This window comes from Scleropages formosus, chromosome 15 (genome assembly GCF_900964775.1).
Source record: "Scleropages formosus chromosome 15, fSclFor1.1, whole genome shotgun sequence".
Lineage (NCBI taxonomy): Eukaryota > Metazoa > Chordata > Actinopteri > Osteoglossiformes > Osteoglossidae > Scleropages > Scleropages formosus.
The window spans coordinates 17,790,178-17,812,657 of NC_041820.1; the positions used below are offsets into that span (position 1 = coordinate 17,790,178).

General features: G+C 46.1%; 1 protein-coding gene across 1 annotated transcript; it reads left to right on the forward strand.

Moving 5' to 3' along the window:
• Window positions 1-218: 218 nt before the first annotated feature.
• Window positions 219-14,922, forward strand: sgpp1b (sphingosine-1-phosphate phosphatase 1b). The gene is made up of 3 exons (XM_018727388.2): window positions 219-1,305; window positions 7,524-7,613; window positions 14,167-14,922. Exons 1-3 carry the CDS (start codon window positions 607-609, stop codon window positions 14,716-14,718), a joined length of 1,341 nt encoding a protein of 446 aa, XP_018582904.2. The 5' UTR covers window positions 219-606; the 3' UTR covers window positions 14,719-14,922.
• Window positions 14,923-22,480: the final 7,558 nt, after the last annotated feature.

A 22,480-nucleotide genomic window follows, 5' to 3' on the forward strand; every position in this document is an offset into this window, starting at 1 on the left:
AGTACCTCGCATACGTATTCGATGTCTTCAGTAAAATCTTAATATATGAAATTTGACATGAAATATCTGCAACTTCCTTCGCCATACGGACATATTCGCCCACTAAATAGTTTATGCGTGACTAAAGTTCCTCTACCCCACTCAGCACTGCTCTTGACTGGAAACTCGTTCTACGCAGGCGCAGTGAAACTTAATTCCTGGCGGGCTTCCAGTGCGTCATCTATACGTGCGCGCCTCGGTTTTCCTCGCAGAGCTGTCAGTGCCCGGATACCAGATAGCGGAGCGGGGTGTGTGTGGATTGTCGTCCCCGATGAAAGATTTATCTCTCTTCATGTCGCTCTGGGATTTCGGAGATTTTTTACAACACATTTAACTGGCTTGAGGACCAGCGAGGAGTTCCGTGTTTCATTTCTCGTTCTTCCGTGATGCACGTGCCTGGTAAATTGCCTCAGAAAAGTCTCTTAAAGTAAAACGGCCTCAGCGCTCGCTGCTTCACATATGCACGGTCGGAGTTGAACTTGAGAAGCTCGTGCGGCTCGAGTGGGACTCTCTTCCCCCCCGCCGCCCCCCCACGAATGTTTCTTTGACTTCGCGGCTTCAGAAAATATGGCAAGTGGTTTAAAAAGCCGGTTTGCGAGGCTCTGCGAGCATCTCAAAGACCCGCACCATGTCGCGAGGTTCCAGCAGATGTGCGGAGTCAAGGGGTCGTTTCTCCGGAATCGGTGCGGGGGAGGAGAGCCGCCGAGCTGCAGGGGGGACGGGGAGAACGGCGCCGTCACGGGGAGCTCCGACGTGGAGAGGAGGCTCCGCACCGGCCCGGGGAGCAGAGCGAAACAGGAGGGCCGCTGTCAAAACGGCGTGCGGAACGGCACGGCCGGGACCTGTGGCGCCGGAGAGACGGAGACGGAGACGGATCCGGCCCCCGGCAGCCCCCTGAAGCCCCGGCGCAGGAACTCGCTCACGGGTGACGTGGGCCAAGAGTTCCTCATCGAGAACAAGCTGCTGTACTACCTGTTCAGCTTCGGCACCGAGCTGGGCAACGAGCTCTTCTACATCACCTTCTTCCCCTTCTTCATCTGGAACGTGGACCCGTTCGTGGGCCGCCGGATCATCCTGGTGTGGGTGTGGGTCATGTACTTGGGCCAGTGCACCAAGGACTTGGTGGGTTGGTCGAGGCCCGCCTCGCCGCCCGTGGTCAAGCTGGAGGTGTTCTACAACTCTGAGTACAGCATGCCCTCCACGCACGCCATGTCGGGCACCGCCATCCCCTTCTCTCTCTTCCTGCTCACCTATGGCCGCTGGCAGGTAACCTGGCCACTTGCAGCCCACCTGAACGGCGCCTCCGCTCAAAGAGACTCCACGGAGCCACGGAGACCGCATGGCAGTGCCAGTGGGTCGGATCACGTGGACGTCGGCTTCGGAAGGGCGTTCCGCCTCAATTGTAGCTTAGCAAGAGCTGTGTTAGTACATGTTCTAATCACATTGGCTAGCTAAATGTTTTAAGTCGCTTTGGAGAGAAGCATCAGCTAAATGCACGCACGTAAATGTAGATATTTTCAGGATCTGCGTATTTAGAAGTGCAGGAAGTCGGTGAAGGACTGCAGGCGGCAATATGGAAAGACCTGCCTGGAATGGTGACTGAAAAGTTGCTGGTTCTTGTCCCAGCAGGCACTCTTCAGTTAACTTTTGATTGCAGCACTCAGCCTGAATGTCTCTACTGAACATTCAGTTGTATACATGAGCTCTGTGTAGCAGTAAACTATGTGTGTTTCTGTGTATGAAAGAGTCCACTAAGTCTCTAATTTAAAAGTAAAGCTGGCAATTTGCACGTACCTACAATTCAAGCCTGTAAGCATGCAGAACTAGTTTTCAGGCACATTAACAGAGGACTGTGATGTCCACTAAGCCGTGTCCTTTGCTCTCTGCGGAGTCCTCTGTGCATTAGCTCATTTGTTAGTTCAGTGATGCTGCAAACTGTGTTTCCGGCTTATTTCTTTGGCCGATGGGGCAATGGGTTAGGTGCCCGTGACAGGCTGTCACGGAGTATAAACAGTGGCTGTTGGCACTGCAAGAGAATGAGCACTCCATTGAAGGTTACCGTGGTCTGCAGGCTGACCTTAGAGAGAGATTAAAATAGTCACTGGCACCGAGGAGTTTCCAGAGTTGATGTGGTTGCTGCAAATGCAGTGTCTCTCTAGTGTCTTCTCAGTGAAACCTCATGCTGTACAGTGTACTACCTCACACGCAAAATTCATTTGGGTGTTCAAACAAACCAGCCTACACCATGTTTTCAATGTTTGGCTTTAGCTAAGAGTTATTGTTTTTTGTTAGGGAATTCCGTAGATGTTATTGTTCAGTAGGAATAATATGTGACGGAGTGTCTAACAGGTGAGTAGCTTGCTTTATTTGCACTGTATATATCAACTTAGTATTCCAGCCAGAAGGCCAGAGCTCCGGATAGTGTATGAGCCTCAATTTTTACTTAGCAGCCACATTATCCTCAACAGCTTGGAGGAATTCCAAATCATACCGCAAGGGCAATTTCCAGGAATGGCGAATGAGGTGTTGGGCTGCTTCAGAGAAGCGCCTTTGTTGAGGAACGCTGATTACACTTTCCTGGACAAGGTCTGGCGGTTGGACCTATAATCAGGGACCACGGTGATGGTGCTGAGGTAGCTGCTGCACTGGAATAGACACTGTGTGCCTTTTCTATAGGGTGGCGCAGCGGGGTGGGCCTGGGGTTCAAGTCCTGCTTGGGGTGCCTTGTGGCAGACTGGCGTCCTGTCTAGAATGTGTCCCCTCCCCCACCAGCCTTGCGCCCTGTGCTGCCGGGTTGGGGTTGCGGCGAGCCAGAGCCCATCTGGGACAAGCGATTGTGGAGATTGATTGTGTGTGTGTGTGCCTTCTCTGTCTCTCTTGCTCTGCTTTTGAGAAGATCCAAGGTAAGCCTCTGTCTTGGCTGCGCGTGAGTTAAGTGTGGTGTCATCCTGGTTTAAACCCTTTATAACTGATTTTACTAGGAAGACCTCTGAGAACTGGATCCACTTTGGGTCGGGCCTAGACATGACACTCTCCTAACATCTAGGATACCAGACTGTGTCTGCAGCCAGATTCTTGACTGGTCATGCCCAGGTTCCTTCCTTTCATTTCTAATCCTGTAGAATGGAAAGTGTCAGCAAGACAGACAACAGGTACTCCTTTGCCTCCACTATGCTTGGTTTCTGCTTCTTCCTGTCTCCATCCCCCACCCTCACCATGGGTTTGCCTAGCTTTCTGGTGTTGGTCCCAAGGTTGTGCTCCAAGCTTTGAATCCCCAACCCCCCACTCTGAGTAACAAGACACAGATGTTGCTCTATCTTCAGGAGTGGACTGAGGGGAAAGTCTTATTTCACTCTGCTGTTGCTTTTGGTTAGTGTGATGCTGTCCCACACGTTCTTCCTGAAGCACTTCCTCTAAGTCAACAACCCGTGTTCACCAGAGACAGCAGGGGTCTGTGCGTGTCATTGTTGCTCCTCACTTCCTTGTTTTTCTCTTATTTCTTATTTATAGCTCTATGTCCCTTGCAGTCTGAATTCACCAAGCAATTTTTTTTTTTTTACTTCTCTCCAGACAGAATTACGGTGATCACAATGAAGTTTCTGCTTCCCAACTGTGTGTTCCTGCTCTATGGGGTAGAGCTAAGGTTTGGCCTGAGCAATAACAAGGAGCTGTAGCTATTCCTAGATCTCTGCTGTCTTTCACACAAGCTGACATTGTCCCTACTCTTTTCTCCTGGTCCTACTTAAACAAGAAATATGGGTGAAAATAGCATTCCTCAGCACAAATATTACCTCTGTGTTCTTATCTTTGGTTAAAAGACTATGCAGTTGGGAATACTGGGTGCAGCGTAGAGATGGAAATAATGTTTAGATTTGTAATAGATTAGTCACACCAAAAAGTTGTCATGAGCTCCTCTGATCCACAACCCATTAGTTAAGAATGTATGCATATACTGAATTGCGTTAAACAAAATATATATACAGAATATTTTATATCTGCATAACAATATCATTGATTTTGGGTTAAGAAAAAGTTTCATATCTACACAGAAGAACATTGAGCTTTCCTTGTTTGCCACATTTTAACTTCAGTTTAGGTTACATGTTTAAGAATGCACCATGTCAACATGTTCTAGAGTTAGTCTAATATGTAATTTGTTGACTGTAAAGTCAGCAAAATGGGTGTGAATTACATCCATCTCTTATTGTTACATAAGTTGATGGTTGATATAGGTAATTGTTAGTTATGTGGATAATTTCTTTAATTTGTGTTGTCACCTTTTGGACCAGAATATGCTGACAGGTGGTCAATGCATAAGTTGAAAAAAACACAAAAATTAAACATGTAAATATCTGTCCATTTATCCATTATAAACAACTGCTTGTCCATTGCATATTCCTGCAAACTTGTAAAAATTGTGGATATGTTCCATAGTTTGTTGTTCTTACTTATCTGAAGTCTTTCATTGTTTTAAGATTTTGCTGCGTGTACTTCTTAAGAATGGTGTGAACCAAAGCAGTACATAATTGGGGGGTATGGACAATGACAGAGGTCCAGGGTGGCAGTCTCTGTTCAGGGTCCCACAGTTGCCCCATTTGGGTTTGCAGCCTGTCCTACACTGGGTCAGATCATGTGACTCAAACATTACGCAGTTCTGTGATGAGCGAATCTTCTTGCCACTGTACAGTCTGGAACATGAGTTTCCCTTCACCAGTGTGGTACACCATCAAAGTGTGCACAGTGATGTGGGATGGCTTCTGGTGCAGCCTCACGTCACTGTGTGCGTGTTTTTGTGTCTGTGTGTACGTCATCATGTACGAGACAGAGTAGAACACATCAATGCAAGGAGTTGTGCTCTGTCTAGTTTTTTGGGTTGTATGTTAAGTAAAGAGCCTTGGGAGTGCTGGAGAGGGAGTTTCTCTTGCTTGCTTTCATAAAGTCAGCAGTACAGATTCTCCCTGTGCAGAACGGATGCCCAGATTGCCAGGTTTCTGAGAGCACTTGTTTCTTTGATTCTGGTGGGAAAACAGCATGTTGTTCTTGTCTTGTACAGTATGTGGGTGGGCCAGTAGATGTGGCAGCCCGTTGATGGGAGTCAAGTCACTTGACCTTAGAGATCAGTCTCTTGAAGCTGCCCATAAAGCTGCTGATTTTCAGATTGCAGTAGGGCTGTAACTATAGATCTACAGATGACCTGCTCCACTTCTTTTGAATGTTGAGTCAGCTGACGATGCAATGAGGGAAGGAGCCTGGGGCAAGAAGAGACTTTTGCATTGTAGCTGCTCTACTGTCCAAAGTTGGGAAATTACAGCTAATTTATTTTTCCTACTCATACTGCTTATCTGTGTTTGGCCACATCGTTTTGCTGTTGTCTCAGAGCCAGGGTCCGCCTTGCTGGCACTGCTGTATATGCCATGTGGGATCTGGTCATGTGACCATTCCCCTGACTCTTGCAGGCTGTGTTCCACAAAGACCCTGACAAAAGATCTACGAGGAAGTCAGTGGTTGGTGGTTGGCAGTATAATTGCTTCATGTAACATTACACGGTAGCCTTCCTCTTCCCTGACCCTAGTATTTCCTTTCACTGGTTGCAAGTCTTTCAGCCTTTGACCCCTGCAGAGCTTTGGGGCCTGGTGGGATTGTTGCAGGTTCACATCTATGATAAGGCTCTGTTTTGTACTGTTTGAAAAAATGTGAACTGCGAATGTGCAGTAGCAAATGTACATGTGTATAAATTGGCTATATCAATGGGTAACTGTAAACTTAAACTGTGTTAATCTGTTTGAATGGTGTGCTTACAAAGCAAGTATTTAATAACAGCTTGTTGAGACCCTTCCTTGTACGGTACTTTGACGCATAAACTGTAGTCACTGTGTCTGGGGTGTTACAGGGACAAGAATGCCTTAGATGAGCCACCTTATTACGCTTTGCTTGTTACAGAGAGTAGAGCTCAGCCACAGAAGGAGCAAATTCAGCTGTGAAATCGTCTCTGTGTGGAAGGGAACAGGCTCAGGGGTCCCATCGGAAGCAAGCACTTCCTGCTGCATTGAGCGTGTCCCCAGGATCAGCTACTCTTGGTCTTGCATGAAGGATGGAGGAAGCAGCTGTCTTCTCCAGACTAGGAGGACAGGGATTGGGATGGTTTGGATGTGCAACTAAGAAGTAATTTAAGATGAGCTTCAACCATTGAAACCACAGTAAGGAGGGAGGACAAAAGGCTTCCTAGGTCAGTGCAAACATTCACACTCACTTGTCTGTTCCGCTCTCTCTTGCTTCTCCTCCTTACTCTCTCTTTCAATCTGTTCCATTAACCTAGGGGCGGAATGGGACGGTTTAATTGAAAGGGAGAAATGTGCCATTTGGGCAGGAGTCAGATATAGTGTCTGAACTGAGACTGTGCAAGTCAGGAGCAATCTGTTCAGGCCTCAATGAAGACATTCTATGAACCTGGGCCATAGGAAGAAATGAGTCAGAACCCAGCCATGTTGTGGGTACATGCGTGCTATATTCTTATTGTTTACCTTTATTAATTTTGCTGATTTATTTAGCTTTCTCAAAGCATCTTATAAGGTTTGTATGCTAAGCTCCTTGCAACAATATACTCATTTATACAACAGCATTTATTTTTACTGGAGCCGTTTAGGGTAAGTATCTTGATCAACCCTCCTGGAGCAGAAGCTGTGACTTAAACCTGGATCCTGCGAGTGAAACATGGTGGCTCCAACCACTATGTCACTAGCTTCTGTCATGTGTCTGTGTGTGTGTGGATTTCTGCTTATGTGTCCAAAAGAGTGCAGCATGTCTGGAAACATTAGTGCTAGTTTGCATTCGTCCAGAATAATTCTCTGCACATGAACTTTATCTCATCTGATCACTGGCTGAGATTTGACCTGATTTAGAAATGGCCAAGCAGTTTTAAACAAATGCTGAACACTGTTAAACTGCCGGTGAGACTATGCCTCTTTCAGGTCATCAGATGTTTTACCATGTTGCTAATGTTAAAGAGAGCTTTTTGGAGGAAAGTTACACATCGTGAGGGGACAATCAGTTGCTATGGATTAGATATGAATCCTAGAATTCAACAAAACTTCCTGATATTCCCTCTCAATCTGTAAATGTGGTTGGTAAAAATTGCAAAATCTGAGAGTTTAAACATCAGCATTCACGTTTCCCTTTTCTCTCTGCCTGTTCAGTGTCTAATGAATGTAAACTCCTGTCTGCAGTTTTTTAGTGGTTTAGTGTGCATCTCTGGGCATCCTTAAGGTAAAAACATGCAAGTTGCAGACTAACTATTAGTGGAAGCCTGTGGAAGTTCTTTAGACTTCTGAAGTTGCCTTCAATGTAAGGGTAAGACTGGGTTCCGTAGTCCACTGGTACAAAGCATGCAGTAAATAACTTGTTAGGTAGTGTGATGACTTCAGGGATGTGATGCTTCTGAGTGAGGGGCCTGGTGCTAACAAAGTTGTCTTCTCCTGCATCCACAGTACCCGATGATGATGGGTGTGGTGATGGCATTGAGCTGGTGTGTCCTGGTCTGTATCAGCCGCATCTACATGGGAATGCACTCCATTCTGGTGAGTCTGCATCTGTGATTCATGCTCTTGTGACCCTCCTTACCCCTCTTCCTAAGTCCTGTTCCTCAAGCAATTCTGTATTTTTTGCTGACTGTGGCCAAGACTTTTGTGTATTGAACTATAGTTAACCTAACCACGCAAGCCACCTTTAGCTAGCAAGTGCTGTTAGCAGTCCACTTTCTTCTCCAGTACCTATGTTCACTGGAGTTTATAACAAAGACTTTATTTATGAAGAGCAGGTTAAAGGGTGAATGAGGAACGCTGGAGCTAAGATTGCACGCAAACAATTTGTTAGTAACAGTTTTGCAAAGATGCAGTAATGCCACCATCTGTGGGCCTAACCTCTGGATGTGTACCTCCTGACACCAAAGCACCACACATACATAGTCAGAGCAATGGGACCTGCCTGAACAAATTACTTGTTTTATCCTGACCAGTAGCTGCAAGGGAGGGATTGGGCCCAGCAGTGAGAGGGAGGGAAAGAGGCTTTCACAAGTCTCCTCTCTTTTTAAATATCTTATTCTCTCTAGCTTCCCTGTTCTCTCTCTGTCAGGCTGGGACATGTGACTCGTGTGGGTTTCTGTGCCTGTGTGTTGCCTTCCTCTCCTTGTTCCCTGCAGCTTGTGGTTCCTCCTCCTGCTCAAATAGAGGAAACCTGCAGGGACTCATGCTCCCCATCTGAATATTTTAGTGCTGCCATGGGCTTCTTGCAGACTTCTGAGAAAAGGCCCTTCACAGACATTATTAGACTCCATCTATCCGTTGGGGTTCTGTTATCTCTAGAGTCAACAGCCGTATCCGCTGATCACCAGCTGCCTCTTGGCAACAGGCACAGAGAGGGTGCGGATCGTGCAGTTTGTTGAGTAGAGGGAAAGCGTGAGGTCATCCAAACAACATGGCTCATTGTTTCATCCAGTGTTCTCAACATCCCGTGTTTACATTCACAACACAGCTGCTGAACTCCTAACTTGAAATATTTTCTGACATTATCCACTTCATCTCTTTATTTCTGTGTAGTTTATCTGTGGACTTTTTTTCCTGATTTGTTGGGTTTAAGTATTCATATGCTGAGATATGCCCATTTGAGTTAACTGAAGTAATTGTTCAGTTTTAATGGAATTTGGTGATATTTTAACAGAAATGGGTGTCACTGTTGGGAGTCAGGAATGCATAACAACTTTTAACTTTTGAAACTAATTGTATTTAAGTCTTTGACTCATGGGAATTCACCATACAAAGGGTCTTTTTGAGGAACACATTGTCTTTGTAAGATGGAGGAAGACTGTGTTGTAACAGTGGTCTAAATTGCTGGTTTTGTGAAGGAATACTGGGACTCTGAGGACACAGTGGTCCTGTACCTCTGCCAGTGTTTGTTTGGAGTATGCTGTGGAGAGCCAACATGTCAGAGACTCACTGGGTTCCACGAACAGTACACATCAGAACCCCAGTTTGCATTCTTGCCTGTGATGCTACACCTTTGCTCTGTCATGGGAAGAATGATTTATTATTTTGATCTCGTGTTTGGTGAAGCACCTCTGGTGTTGCTTGTGTTCCCAGCCGCTCTCCCAGGGAAGGAGGTGAAGAGTGAGCTTTCTAATTAAAGCTCCTGAGTGCGTCACTGGAGGCACACAGTGACCAGGGAGGATGTTCTGCAGAATCCCTGCTGTGTGGCTCAGCTCACGTTTAATTGGCCTGTGTGTCAGGCAGCCCCAGAGCAGTGTGGGTGGAGTGTTCTTTTTCTCCTTACATGCAGCCTGGAATTGTCACTTAGCAGATGTTACATAGTTGGTTGGACAGCTGAAAATTGCAGAGCTGGTGTGTATGGTGATCCCCAAGAAGATCATGACCTTAGACAGTGAGGCAGTAGACCTGACATTGGTTGTTAGGCCCCTCTCTTTTTTAGCGATTTGGCCAGTGGGCCCACATCTTCTGTTACTGGAGCATGCTTTCTCTTGAAGCACCAGTCTGGGATGGGGAAACTACAGGCATTACTGCCTCCATTCCACCACCATTTGGCTGCTGAATCCTTGGTGATGACGTTATAGAATGCTCCACAGGACTAGGGCCATGGTGCATTAGTAGCTGGTTCAGGATTACATTTACATTTATTCACTTAGCAGACTCTTTTGTCCAAAGCGATTTAAAACAATTTACATAGTGTTACTAGCCCACACACCTTATTCACCAAGGTGACTACACTGCTAGATACACTACTTACAAGGGGTTACTCATCCATGCATCAGTGAAGCACACTCACTCCGTGACACTCGCACACTATGGGGAACCTGAACAGCATGTCTTTGGCCTGTGGGAGGAAACCGGAGCACCCGGAGGAAACCCACACAGACACGGGGAGAACATGCAAACTCCACACAGACTGAGAGGGGATCGAACCCGTGTTCTCTCACACCACCCAGGCGCTGTGAGACAGCATCACTACTCGCTGTGCCACTGAGCCTAACCTCTCCAGATACTTTACCATTATGAGCATAGTTTATCTGATAACTGCTCTCCTTGCCACAGGAGCTTTCTACCTCCCTCTTCTATGGTGGTTCAAAACCACCCTCCCTATCCCCACCCATGTGACTGGTCATGATGTGACTCCCATTCCCCTCCATTAAGCCCTTAATGGTGGAGCTAATGACACATAATGCTGTTAGTATGGACCCCAGCCCACATGCCCTCAGGATACAGATCAGCTCTGTGTTTCCTCTGTGCTGAGGCCTAACCAATTTCACTCGGTTCTCGACAGTGCATAAACCAGTGCCTTTTTGTCAGCACTGCCTCACCTAGCCCGTGTCGAATTACAGGCATGTTAAGACACAGGGCCATGTGGCAGCCATGGCCGGTGTTCCGACAGTCCTTTTTGACTACAGATATTCAATTGCTGGCAGTACTTCTGCACCTTAATTCGCTTCCCAGTTGCCAGGCAGGTCATTTACACTTCCAGTTAAGTCATTAAGGCTTGGAGGAGGGGTTCAGGAAGTCGTTGACCTCCTTTGCTCTTCAGTGTTTAATGGTTGTTGTGCATGTCTGTGTGTCAAAGAAGCAAGGCTGTTATGTGCACAAATAGGGCTCTTTGCTTGTTTCCAGGGAAAGCAGGATGGCACCTTGACAGAGAAGTAAAAACTTCCCACTGGTGGCCTCACCAAGATCCTGAGATAATAGTCTGATAACAGAATTGTGAAGGCAGTAAAACAAAAAAAATCTTGTGTAGCAACTGGAGTTTGGCCATACATGTGCCTGAGTAAACACTGGACATTTGTGACTTTCAAAGCTAAGTTTCCATAAATATTCTTCTGATTCACAGAAGATGATTGTCACCATAAGAACACACTGAAAGAACAGACTTGGAAGTACAGCTCTGCTGTCTCTTGTTCCTTTTGGGGGGTGATGTCCCATGTTGTCAGGATTTTTTGCCATGGCGATTTCCTTTAGGTGGATCTCTCTCCACCTTTTTAACTGGCAGTGTGGCTGAGGCACTAAAGCTCAGGTCTAAAACCTCCTCTGTGTCTCCAACTACACCTCCATCGTTATACGTGGGAAGTGGATTTAACAGAGAACTTTGGCTAGAACATTGCAGATTGAGAGATTCTTTCTTAATAAAATTAATATTTTCTAACTTACAATTGATAGATATAGACCTGTAAACTTGTGGTAGAAAAGGTCAGCTCAGCAGCTTTAGTAATGTGTAATGTTCACATTTCACTGTATCTCCCAGGAGTTTTTATCCAAGTTTTCTGTTTGACAGAAATTACACAAATGCGTACAAGCTGGATAGTTTAGATGTCATCGTGACCTGATTCTGTGTTGGGCATTCCGTGTGAAGTGCAGTTCCTCTTGGCAGTAATTTCACAGTGCCTGGGTCAGTGAGCTACGCTTCTTGCTCATGGGATCCAGATAGTGGCTTGTCATTAATCCCATTCACCTACCAACACAAACAGGTGGCCACAAGGTTTGGACTCCGGCCCGGGTCAGAAATCACTGCTCGCGTGTGTGTAGAGGTCTAAAGTCTAGCTGTGACAAGCGTGTGTGTTGTGTATGAGGACATTTAAAACTTTAACAGGATGATGAAGGCGGGTGAACTTGTGTTGTCTAAATGAATTCTCACAACCAACAGTGAAACAATGTGGGCTTCACATTCTTCTGAAAATACACACACAGGCAGAGTCTTTAGCAGCTTAACCATCTTGAACATATTCCTTAGCCCATATCTTTTTTTTTAAAGTTATTTTTTTAAGTTGTTAAGCAATTGTGTCATAACTCTCTGCAACTTGTTTTTCCTCATTTCTGGCATTGATTTTCTGAAGATATTTGCCATGTAACACTGGTTAATCTGATTAAGGTCATTTGCATGATGTCCTTCTACAAACAAAATTATAAGGTTAAAATCAGCTGTCTTGTCACTCTTGAAGGTGTATTATAGGTGCATCATCTGTTATAAATGGTAGAACCACCTGCAGTGATTTATCAGAAGGCTGTTGCATCCCTCATCTGTCTCTGCTTCCTTTCTCACCCTGATGTCCTCTTTATCTGTAGTCTATATCAGGTGGTGACTTGCTGCTCAGACTATCATGCACTCTCAGGCCTGTAGCTTGCCACCTCGGTTGCCATGGTAACACCCACCCTCGCTGGATGTTGACACTATTTTTTTTTTTTTGGTTCTGCTTTTTGGTTTTGTTCCCTTCAGTAGATCCTCGCCATTGTGTCAGTGTGCTCCACCCTAGTGAAATGCTGTATCTTTAGCTTGGGTGAATTTATTTAGTGAGGGCATCTGCCTGATGTGATGCAAAGGCTCCAAATATGCAGGAAGACTCAGGGTTTATCACGCAAAAGAAAACGTCCAGTGTGGCATGCTGTCCAAATAGCCTAGTAGGGTTGGGAGAGGGTACTGTTACTATGGGAATGTGCAATGACTGTCACCATGTTCCTGAACCAGCTATTAAAACCATATCTTCAGTTGCAATATGTTCTGGGTTTGAGAACCTGTTTTAGATGTGTCTTGATATTTTGTTAATTTATTAAAATCTATTTTAAAAACTGTAAAAATCTAATACAAACTCCTGTTACTGAGAAATGTCAGGGTGCAGGGGATGGGGAGGTGGTGATTTACAGCAGTGCTGTCCAGTCCTGCTCCTGGAGAGCTGCCACCTCCAAGTTTTTGCTCCAGCCCTGGTTTAACACACCTGGATCACCTAATTGTAATGTTTATGACCATGTGGTTTGTAAAACAACTAAGAATAAAAAGCAATCAGGATGGTATCTCTCCTGAGGGCAAAATTCTGAACCCCTCATCTTGCCTGTCTGTAGCTGACCAATGTGAAGAGACTTTGCAGAGGGTCTCAGATGACTGGTACCACAATGACTGGTTGACTAGGTTATTGTTTTCGGCCTTAGCGCTTGCTTTTATCTCAAATTACGAACACAGCCTTATTAAGATCCTGACAAGTCACCTCCTGGGATTGGAACCTGCAACCTGACGGTCACAGCTAATAACTCCTTTAACGCAGTTGCCATTCCCCTCACTACCTAGCACTGTAGTCCAGTCCTGTGTGTTGCTCTACTCCATTGACCCCCACTCCACCCCGTTCTTGGTTGGTTGCAATGTTTCATGAAGTGAATGCTGGTTATTCCTCATGACCCATTTCTCTGTTCCTATGTTTTTGCTAATAAAAAGCTGCCTTTGCACACAGCAGGTGAACCGCCTCATTCCACTCTGTGGTTTTCACTGGGGTAATTATATAGAAGGGCTTGAGGCAAAACGGAATAAAGGCTTATTGAATAAATTACTACCTTCAAGAGCGTGTGTTGAATTTCTGATATCATTCAGTGGAAAACCTTCTTTAATTCAAATGCTGAGGAGTACGATCTGTCTGAAAACCAAATGATTTATTGCTGTAGGAGCAATCCCTGGATTTTTATTCGCCAGTTCCTTAGGTTCGGAACAATCTGCCTGCCTCTGCGGTTTTTACGCATCAAAATTGGTTTATCAGTGCCCCTCTGTAATCTTTGTCAGTGTCTCAAGATACTTTACATTAGTTAACTGCTTGATAATTTTCACAGATGATGCCACTTGGCTACCCCCTGTGCACACTTTCCAGATAAGTGCATCTTAAAAGGTGCATACTTATCAGCTGGGTGCACCTGAGAAATTACAGCCGTTCTGTCAAACTTGCAGCATCTGCAGAACAGGTGTCCAAGGACTGAGAAGGCTGGAGTGTGAACTGGAGAGATCTGTGGATCTGTTTGTCTGCTTCCTTTCTGCCAGCTTGTCCTCTTGAAAAGCACTGCACTGCCCCCACCTAACAGAGGGCTCTGGCTCCTTCTCCACAGTGTGGCAGATGGCTGGGATTGACTGGTCTAACTGCTGACTGTACCCGCAGCCTGACGGCCTTTGCATCTCAGGAAAGAGAGCCTCAAAATGGCCCCTCAGCATTTGAGAGGCACTGCATTATGGGACAGAACTGAATTCTGGTGTAGCCCTTCAGTGATGTACCATCTGTATGGAACTGGAAGGGAACTGAGAGTTTTCTCTTTTGTCTTCCTGTTACAGGATGTCATCGCTGGGTTCCTGTACAGTGTCTTGATCCTGGTGCTGTTCCACCCAGCACTTGACATGGTTGACACCTTCAACCAGACCTGCTGCTATGCCCCACTGGCAATCATCTCCATGCACTTGGTCTTGGCGCTCTTCTCTTTTACCCTGGACACCTGGAGCACATCACGAGGTGACACAGCACAGATCCTGGGCACAGGTGCTGGCATCGCCTTGGGCTTCCATCTCAACCGCCGGCTGGGTCTGCTGCCGGATCCGCCCTTGTGGCAGCTGCCCTTCACCCCACCAATGATTGACACTGCCCTGCTGGCCAAGTCCCTGCTGCGTCTGTTACTGGGTTTGATGGTGCTGTTGCTCATACGGGCTGTAATGAAGGTGCTGACTATCCCTCTGGTATGCCGTGTGTCTGGTGTCTGCAGCGACGATGTGCGCACGGCTCGGCAGCACATGGAAGTAGAACTTCCCTACCGCTATATCGTCTACGGTACGGTCGGCTTCAGTTGCTCCTTCCTTGCGCCTCTGCTCTTCAGCTACATCGGCCTGTCCTGAGGAGATTGAAGCACATGGCCGTTTAAAACAGCTCCCTCTTTCCCCCAACTGAGCATTGATTCATACCGTGTGATAGCGGAATGATGGTGGATGGATGGTAGGCGAAATCAGAGCCTATGATTTTTTTTTTATCAAAACCACCCGCTGCCTTTTCATTCTCATTGTTGGCTGTCTTTTTATTGACTGGCTATACATATCTTGTTTGTTTTTAAACATGTTTTGCTTGAGTTTCTCTAGTTAAACCCAGCATGAACATTGTTGCTAAGTAAGGTTAAGGATGCTGGTGTTGTCCCCTCTTGGATTTCTCAGTGTTCTGTTCAGTGGATCCTTTTTGTGTTTTAACTGAGCTCTCAGCCCCATCTCTTTGCTCACACTCTCTGTGCAAAAAAATAGACCTATGGCCACAATGTGAGCATTGTTTGTCTACTAAAAATAGCTGGCCAACCTCCCTGGTTCTCAGCCTCTTGAGGTAAGACGAGGCTACTCAAACAGGGCCCGAGATGTGCATATTAACACACAGAGCAGTAGATCCTTGCTTGGAGAACAGGGACATTTTTCAGATTTTTAGTGGTTCCAAAGCCTGCAAATAGGAGTTCCAGATGAACCCACAGTATGTTATTGCTTGCAGCAGCTTCTTGTATGCAGGAACACTGAACAAGTGTCATTTAAAATCCTCACTGTCGCTTTGCATGGTGCTTTTAAAGAATATCAGATCCAGTGACATTGGCTAATAGAGTTAGTGAGCGCTTGTCGTACTGCTCTGCTTCCCATGGCTTTTCACGTATTCCAGCAGGAGCCTGGGAGAGTGCAGATACCAGGTTTTTGAAAGGTGTCTCCTATATATTCATCGTTTGCATCGCCTAAGGATGTTTCTGTTCGCCCCCACCCCTTGGCCATCAACATTATCTCATCTGGGCTGACTGCCCAAAGACTTCCTGCTCTGGCTGAACAAAGCACTGGGCTGCACGCAGCTCCTTCCTGTGGACAGGACACCTCCATCCTTGGGTCAAGGGGTGAACTCCACTAGTAATGGAAATCTGGCAGGTGGCTTACAGGACTGGACCGATCCTCACATGCCTTGAGAAGAAGAAGCGAGATATTCAAGGTGCACCTGTGCAACATTCCCCCCGAATGTGCGGTATATTTGCTGCTTTGTTATGGTACATAAATTACATAGAACAATACTTTGATTTTACGTTTAAATATTAGCTACTAGCGAATGAGCATGTGCGACTGGTTGACCATCAGCCGTCGCTCGTTCCCTCTTTCGTAGGCTGACTGCGTCCTTGACTCTGATGTTGCAGCTCTATCCTGTGTCCTTGTCTTGAATACATGCATCTGTTTGCGTGCTTGTGCACGTATGTGCATTCCTGCTAGCTTAACAGAAGCTGACCTTCCTGTATACATGGTTTTGGTGCCAAGAACCACAGACCCTAAACCCCAACTGCAAAGAACTTTTTCCCCATCATGGAAAGGAAACCAGTCCAGCGCTTGGGGGTGAAAGACTGGACCCCTCCATGTTTCACGAGATCCTGCCCCTCATTTGTGCGGAGACTGGGGTGCATTGCACTGAACCATGACCATGCTTTGTGCTGGAGATATCCTCATTGAACTTTGAACAAGTACAACTGCAGAGAGATTACACTAAGTTTAAACAATTTCTCCTTCACACAGGCACTGATTGCATTCCCATTTTTAGCTTCCTCTTCTGACCGTGGGGTTTGCAGTGATTCCAAAACAGGATTTTAATTTTGCAGTGCAGATACTGCTGTGGGATGCATGTTCAAATGTGTGTCAATTTGAAACTTTTAGATGACATGACGTCCAGGTTTGAGAAAATGTTTATCTGAAATGCTCGAGTTGCTCCATTTAATGTAATCCCGGTTAATCTTTCTCTATGGGAACATAAATCCAGAAGGAATTTGCCTGTGTTTCCTACAAGTCTTACCTTGAGTGTTCCAAGATGCAGTGCTATCCAGTGTTGTTCTCTCCAGTCCATGCGGGATTTCAGTATTCTAACATGAAACGTGTGGCTGTCTCCCCTGTATTTCAGCTTTCTTCTTGCTCATGCAGCTGTCTGTCTGTTTAGTTCTGTCTGTGAAGTCATAGGTAAGTTGTGACTTGAAATGTGTGATGGCTGAGTGCGTTGTGTCTGACTAGAAATGGATAGAATCCGATCCCCTAGTTTTTTCAGGCTTCAGTACTCATGTATAAAATTCTAGTGCCTTTTCTCTGATGATCGAGGCCAACGTTATCTTTGTTAATGATCTGTACAACGGCGTGAGTCAGTCCTCTGTGTGCTCCAATGACATTTCTGTCTTTAATTCTGATTTCTGGTTCTGTAGCTGTTGCCTGTGGTTACAGAAAAATTTCATTTCTCTTCTCTGATTGTTGTACTTAGCTATAAGGAACGCAAATTCCAAAACAACTGCAAAAATCGCTCTTCCTTTAATGTCTATTTTTGAACTATAGAATATTGCCTTCCATTGAAATGTTTCAGGTTTAATCACATCTGCTTGTGTAAATAAGCAATTTGCACAAGAGGCTTTTAGTGATAGCTTATGAGTAGATGTTTGTTTCTTCCAGGCTCACGCAGAAATGGAGCCCAAGGTCAGTGTTTCTCGGTCATACTTATTTGTGATGGCTGATTCAGATGCAACACTGATCGAAAACACTTTGTGTTATTGAACTTCTCCTGTTTCAGGAGAGCTTGGCTATTTGCACAAGCAGGCTCTGGGTGTGTCTAGTCTATGTCAGGATGGGTTAGTTTAACAAAAACCAGGCCTGACTGAACTGTGGTTTCCCAGTTCTCCACTAGGGTGGTGATATTGCTCTCAGGTGGCCAGATCAGGCTTTCCCTATCCTCAGGTCTGTGGACCATACAGCATTGGTTTTGTTTTGCTTGGTCTTTTATATAAGGCACAAAGTGAGCGCCAATCAGTGCATCACTACAGCATGGGAGGAACAAGGTGTTGAGGTGGAAGCTTTCAGCTCAGTTTCACTAATGAAAGCTGTTAAAGGGGATTTGTTTTTCCCCAGCCCTGGGTTTTCTCTGTGATCGTCACCAAATGAAACTTAAACCGACTGAACTTCGGTGACCTGGAACTGGAGAACGTGTGTAGCCTGTAAATTGCACACCTCATCATCTCTCCATTGCCCTTTGTATTTTCCTCATCAGAAACCTGAGGTACAAAGTTGTCTGGAGTGGGTGGTGTCCTTACATCTGCACCCAGCTTTCATGTGTATTGCGTTCAGTAATGACTTATTAAATATTGCTCCAGTATGTGTGAGAATAGAGATGGGCCTGACGTAAAGTGCTACAGTAGCAGTTTGCTATGGGGTTGTCTTAGCAACTAGCTCCACATCTTTGTTTCTTCCATGCCTGCGGGATGTCTGGGTTTCACAGCTGGGTTCCCCTCCCTGGTCAGACCACCCCATGCATGGCAGGACTCTGCTTTCTCTAGCTATGTGTAAGACCGCACAAGAAATAACGTTTTTCTACCCTTCCCCCTCTTTCTGAGTAATGTACACTCTTTTTCTACTGTACAGAATAAAGACAAATGACACTTTTCTTGTTGTGCGGTTTCTTCGGTGCTTTAATTACTCCTTCCAGTGAGAGAGAAATTCACATTCTGCAGTATCGTGGCTGGGGTGTGGAAAGTAATTTTTTTTTTTTTTTTTTTTTTTTTTTTTTTAAATAAATGCAAATGAGTGGTTTACCATCATCTTACACTGTATGATAATGTATGAGGTCTACAGTTAAGTTTTCTACTCCAGATCGGACATCAGCTGAGGAGCGTCCTTGACCACGGTGCTCAAGGAGGGTGGTGCTGACGGGCCTGTTTGTTGGCTCCTTTTACTGTCACCCACCCCCTATTGGAATAGAATCAACCGTCTTATCCCCTTCTGCTGGAAAAAGATAGACAGATCAGGCCTTTGGATCTGTCCTGCTCCACCCCGTAATGTCTTGCAGCGTCTCAAATATTCACACATGCCTCTTAGAGCTACGTATGTACACAAACATGTTTCTCTCAGCTTGTGGGAACAAACTTAGGGTGAATCTTGAAAAAATGGGCCTTGTTGGTATGTCCCTACTACGTACAAGGTGTTTTATGATAGCAGTCACCTTTTTCAAATAAACTACCAGTGCCAAGACAGCTTTGATTTTTGTACTGTCGAAGAAATGAAGTAACGCGTAACGGTGAGTCACTGTAAAGTCCTTGCAAGCATAAGAGAACAAATGTGTGGCTCTAGCACATGTGCCTACTGATGGCGCCCTTCATCAACTGCATAGCCCTCTGGGAACTGGCATCTGCCAGCAAGCCCGTGTCCTCAACTACCCTCCGTGTGCTGTTGAAGCCTGCACAGCTCTGATGTGGAGCCCTAATGGGTGCCACACCCACCCCCCTCTCCTCTTCTTTCCTGCTTTTTGGGTTCTGGTAAACATATTAGGCTTGCTGCACCTACGGGAGAGAGGCGCACACAGACACGCAGAAGAATTTCCACACCGCTCTGCCAAGCAGTCTGGTGGTACCAGGGAGACGGCAGAGCACAGGAACAAATTCAAGCCGGGTTCCAGTCTGGCCCAATATGGTGTGGGCTCTTGTGCCCAGTGTGGCATGCTGAGACAGGCCAAGTGCATGAGTTTCTCTGCATAGTTCTGTGTTGCAGACCCCCCACCACCACTCATGGGATGACGGCTCGTGTCGCAGCAGCAGCAGCATGGCTTTTTATACCCCTCCTCCCTCTCATTTGCATGTCCCCAGATGGCTCAAGGTCTTCCCACAAGAGCGTTTTCTGTTGATTTCACAATGACAGCGTTGTCAAGTTACCCCCTGCTGCCGCCCTCCTGCTGAATGTCCCACGCAGGGTGCGGCGAGCCTCCCGTGCGGAACTGCCGAAGATAATGGCTCAACAACTGTCAAAGCATTCCCTCGGGTGTCACAAAACCTCCGCGGGGGTCAGACAATGGCCTTACTGTTATTGAGAGGGGCGCTCTGCATGCGTCCTTGGACCCACAGGGACGCTGGAGACGTCAGAAAAACGTCTTCAGTTTTTTTTTCCTTCTTCTAAAGACAGATTTTTGTCTCATGAACTTCCCTAGAATCTTAAGAGCTTTGCTAGTCTTAAATTAGTCTACTTGATCCATATATTATCGCGTTCCTTCCAGACATGTGAAAGTAAACTGTCTGCGAGTAAACGTAGGGTCCTCTGGCCTGGGGCTGTGGCTCCGGATTCTGGGATGATCGTGGCTTTTGCTTGAGAACAGCTTCATCTCTCCGCTGTCAAAACTTCTGCTGTGGGTTTGTTGGATTTCATTATCACTTCCCTGGCTTTCTTGCCAAGAGGGAAGCACTTTTGCTAGATCTTGCACACACATTGCCTGAAACCGCAGGGTCCTAAGCGGGGGTTGCAGCAAACCGGAGCCGAACCCGGTAACAGAGGGCGTAAGGCTGGAGGGGGAGGGGACACACCCAGGATGGGACGCCAGTCCATTGCAAGGCACCCCAAGCAGGACTCGAACCCCAGACCCACCGTGCCACCGCGCCCCCATTCTAGATCTTGCAGTACTTGACTAATCAAATAATCAGTACAGTGAGATGTACTGTGTTACATTTTAATTTATATTCACAGACCAAAAAGGATCTTTTGTAAACATTTTTAGTGGAAAGGATCGCTGTACGTGAAGCTGACTTCTGAATATCTGAAGATGGTCAGCTGTTAGAAGCAGGGCTTTTTCCATTATAAAATCTAGAATTTTTCTGCTTCAAAAACACAAACATTCCCAATATAACACATTTACTCATAAGTCATGAGACTCAAAAGGGTCCATGAGTCACTGCTTAAGCACTGGAAAATGCAACATCTGCACATCTCTCTTGTATTGAAATTAAGTTACAAATCGAGCGAAACAAAATACATAGAAAAGGACATATTTAAAAAGTTTGTTTTCGGTGTGGAGTCTTTTTTCCAAGTGACTCTTTGCCATCATCATTCCTCCTGTTTACATGAGGTCACGCACCTTTTCTTTTGTATTAGTTAAGCAATAATTATATTACTCACCCTCAGCTTATAACTCAATTTTATTGAAAATAAACATTTTTTTTTTTTGCTGGGTTTCTCAGACTTTATTCAGGATATTTAATGTGACCAGTGAACACACAACCATATCCACATTCAGCATGTAGTGACTAGCAGGGCTGGTTTTCCTGAGGACAGATTCATTTACGTTTACATTATTTATTTAGCAGATGCTTTTCTCCAAAGCGACTTCCAATGAACTCTATGTAGTGTTATCAGCCCACATACCTTATTCACCGCAGTTATTTACACTGCTAGAGACACTACTTACAATGGGTCACTCTTCCATACATCAGTGGAACACACTCTCTCTGTCACTCACACACTTTGGGGGAATCTGAACAGCATGTCTTTGGACTGTGGGAGGAAACCAGAGCACCCGGAGAAAACCCACACAGACAGGGAAAAAATGCAAACTCCACACAGACCAAGCAAGGATCAAACCCACATTCTCTTGCACCACCCAGGCAGCAGCCCTACTCACTGTGCCGCTGTACCACCATGCCACCCAGGACCAGTCCCTTTAAAAAATATATTTTTTCAAGTCTTTGCTGACAGAGCTATTTGATCAAAAGCTGCCCTTAATGTACACCGATCAGCCAAAACATTAAAACCACTGACAGGTGAAGTGAATAACATTGATTATCTCATTACAGTGGCACCTGTCAATGGGTGGGATATATTAGGCAGCAAGTGAACAATCAGTTCTTCAATTTCATGTGTTGAAAGTAGTAAAAATAGGCAAGCATAAGGATCGGAGCAACTGCGACAAGGGCCAAATTGCGACGGCTAGACGACTGGGTCAGAGCATGTCCAAAACGGCGGGTCTTGTGGGGTGTTCTCGGTATGCAATGGTTAGTACCTACCAAATGTGGTCCAAGGAAGTACAACCGGTGAACCGATGACAGGGCCATGGGCACCCGAGGTTCGCTGATGCGCGTGGGGAGCGAAGGCTAGCCCGCCTGGTTCGATCCCACGGAAGAGCTACTGTAGCACAAAAATCCTGAAAACCTTAATGCTGGCCATGATAGAGAGGTGTTAGAACCCACAGTGCATCGCAGCTTGCTGCATATGGGGCCGCGTAGCCGCAGACCGGTCAGAGTGCCCGTTCTGACCCCTGTCCACCGTCAAAAGCACCTACAGGGGGCACCTGAGCATCAGAACTGGACCGCGGAGCAACGGAAGAAGGTGGTCTGGTCTGATGAATCACGTTTTCTTTTAGATCGTGTGGAGGGCCGGGTCCGTGTGCGTCGTTTACCTGGGGAAGAGATGGCAGTAGGATGCACTATGGGAAGAAGGCAAGCCGGTGAAGGCAGTGTAACGCTCTGGCTGATGTTCTGCTGGGAAACCTTGGGTTCTGCCATTCCTGTGGACGTTACTTTGACACGTACCCCCTACCTAAAGATTGTTGCAGACCACGTACACGCCTTCGTGGCAACGGTATTCCCTGATGGCAGTGGCCTCTTTCAAAGCAGGACAATGTGCCCTGCCACACCGCAAAAAATTGTTCAGGAACGGTTTGAGGAACATGGCAAAGAGTTCGAGGTGTTGACTTGGCCTCCAGATTCCGCAGATCGCAATCTGATCAAGCATCTGTGGGATGTGCTAGAATAACAAGTCCGATCCATGGAGGCCCCACCTCTCAATTTATGGGGTTTAAAGGATCTGCTGCTAACGTCTT

What these genes read in the sequence shown, in the direction of transcription:
- sgpp1b (XM_018727388.2), top strand. Translation starts at nt 607, where the DNA reads ATGGCAAGTGGTTTAAAAAGCCGGTTTGCGAGGCTCTGCGAGCATCTC. An exon ending in TCACCTATGGCCGCTGGCAG is followed by an intron (nt 1,306 to 7,523) that starts GTAACCTGGCCA and finishes CTGCATCCACAG; the next exon opens with TACCCGATGATGATGGGTGT. An exon ending in TGGGAATGCACTCCATTCTG is followed by an intron (nt 7,614 to 14,166) that starts GTGAGTCTGCAT and finishes TTCCTGTTACAG; the next exon opens with GATGTCATCGCTGGGTTCCT.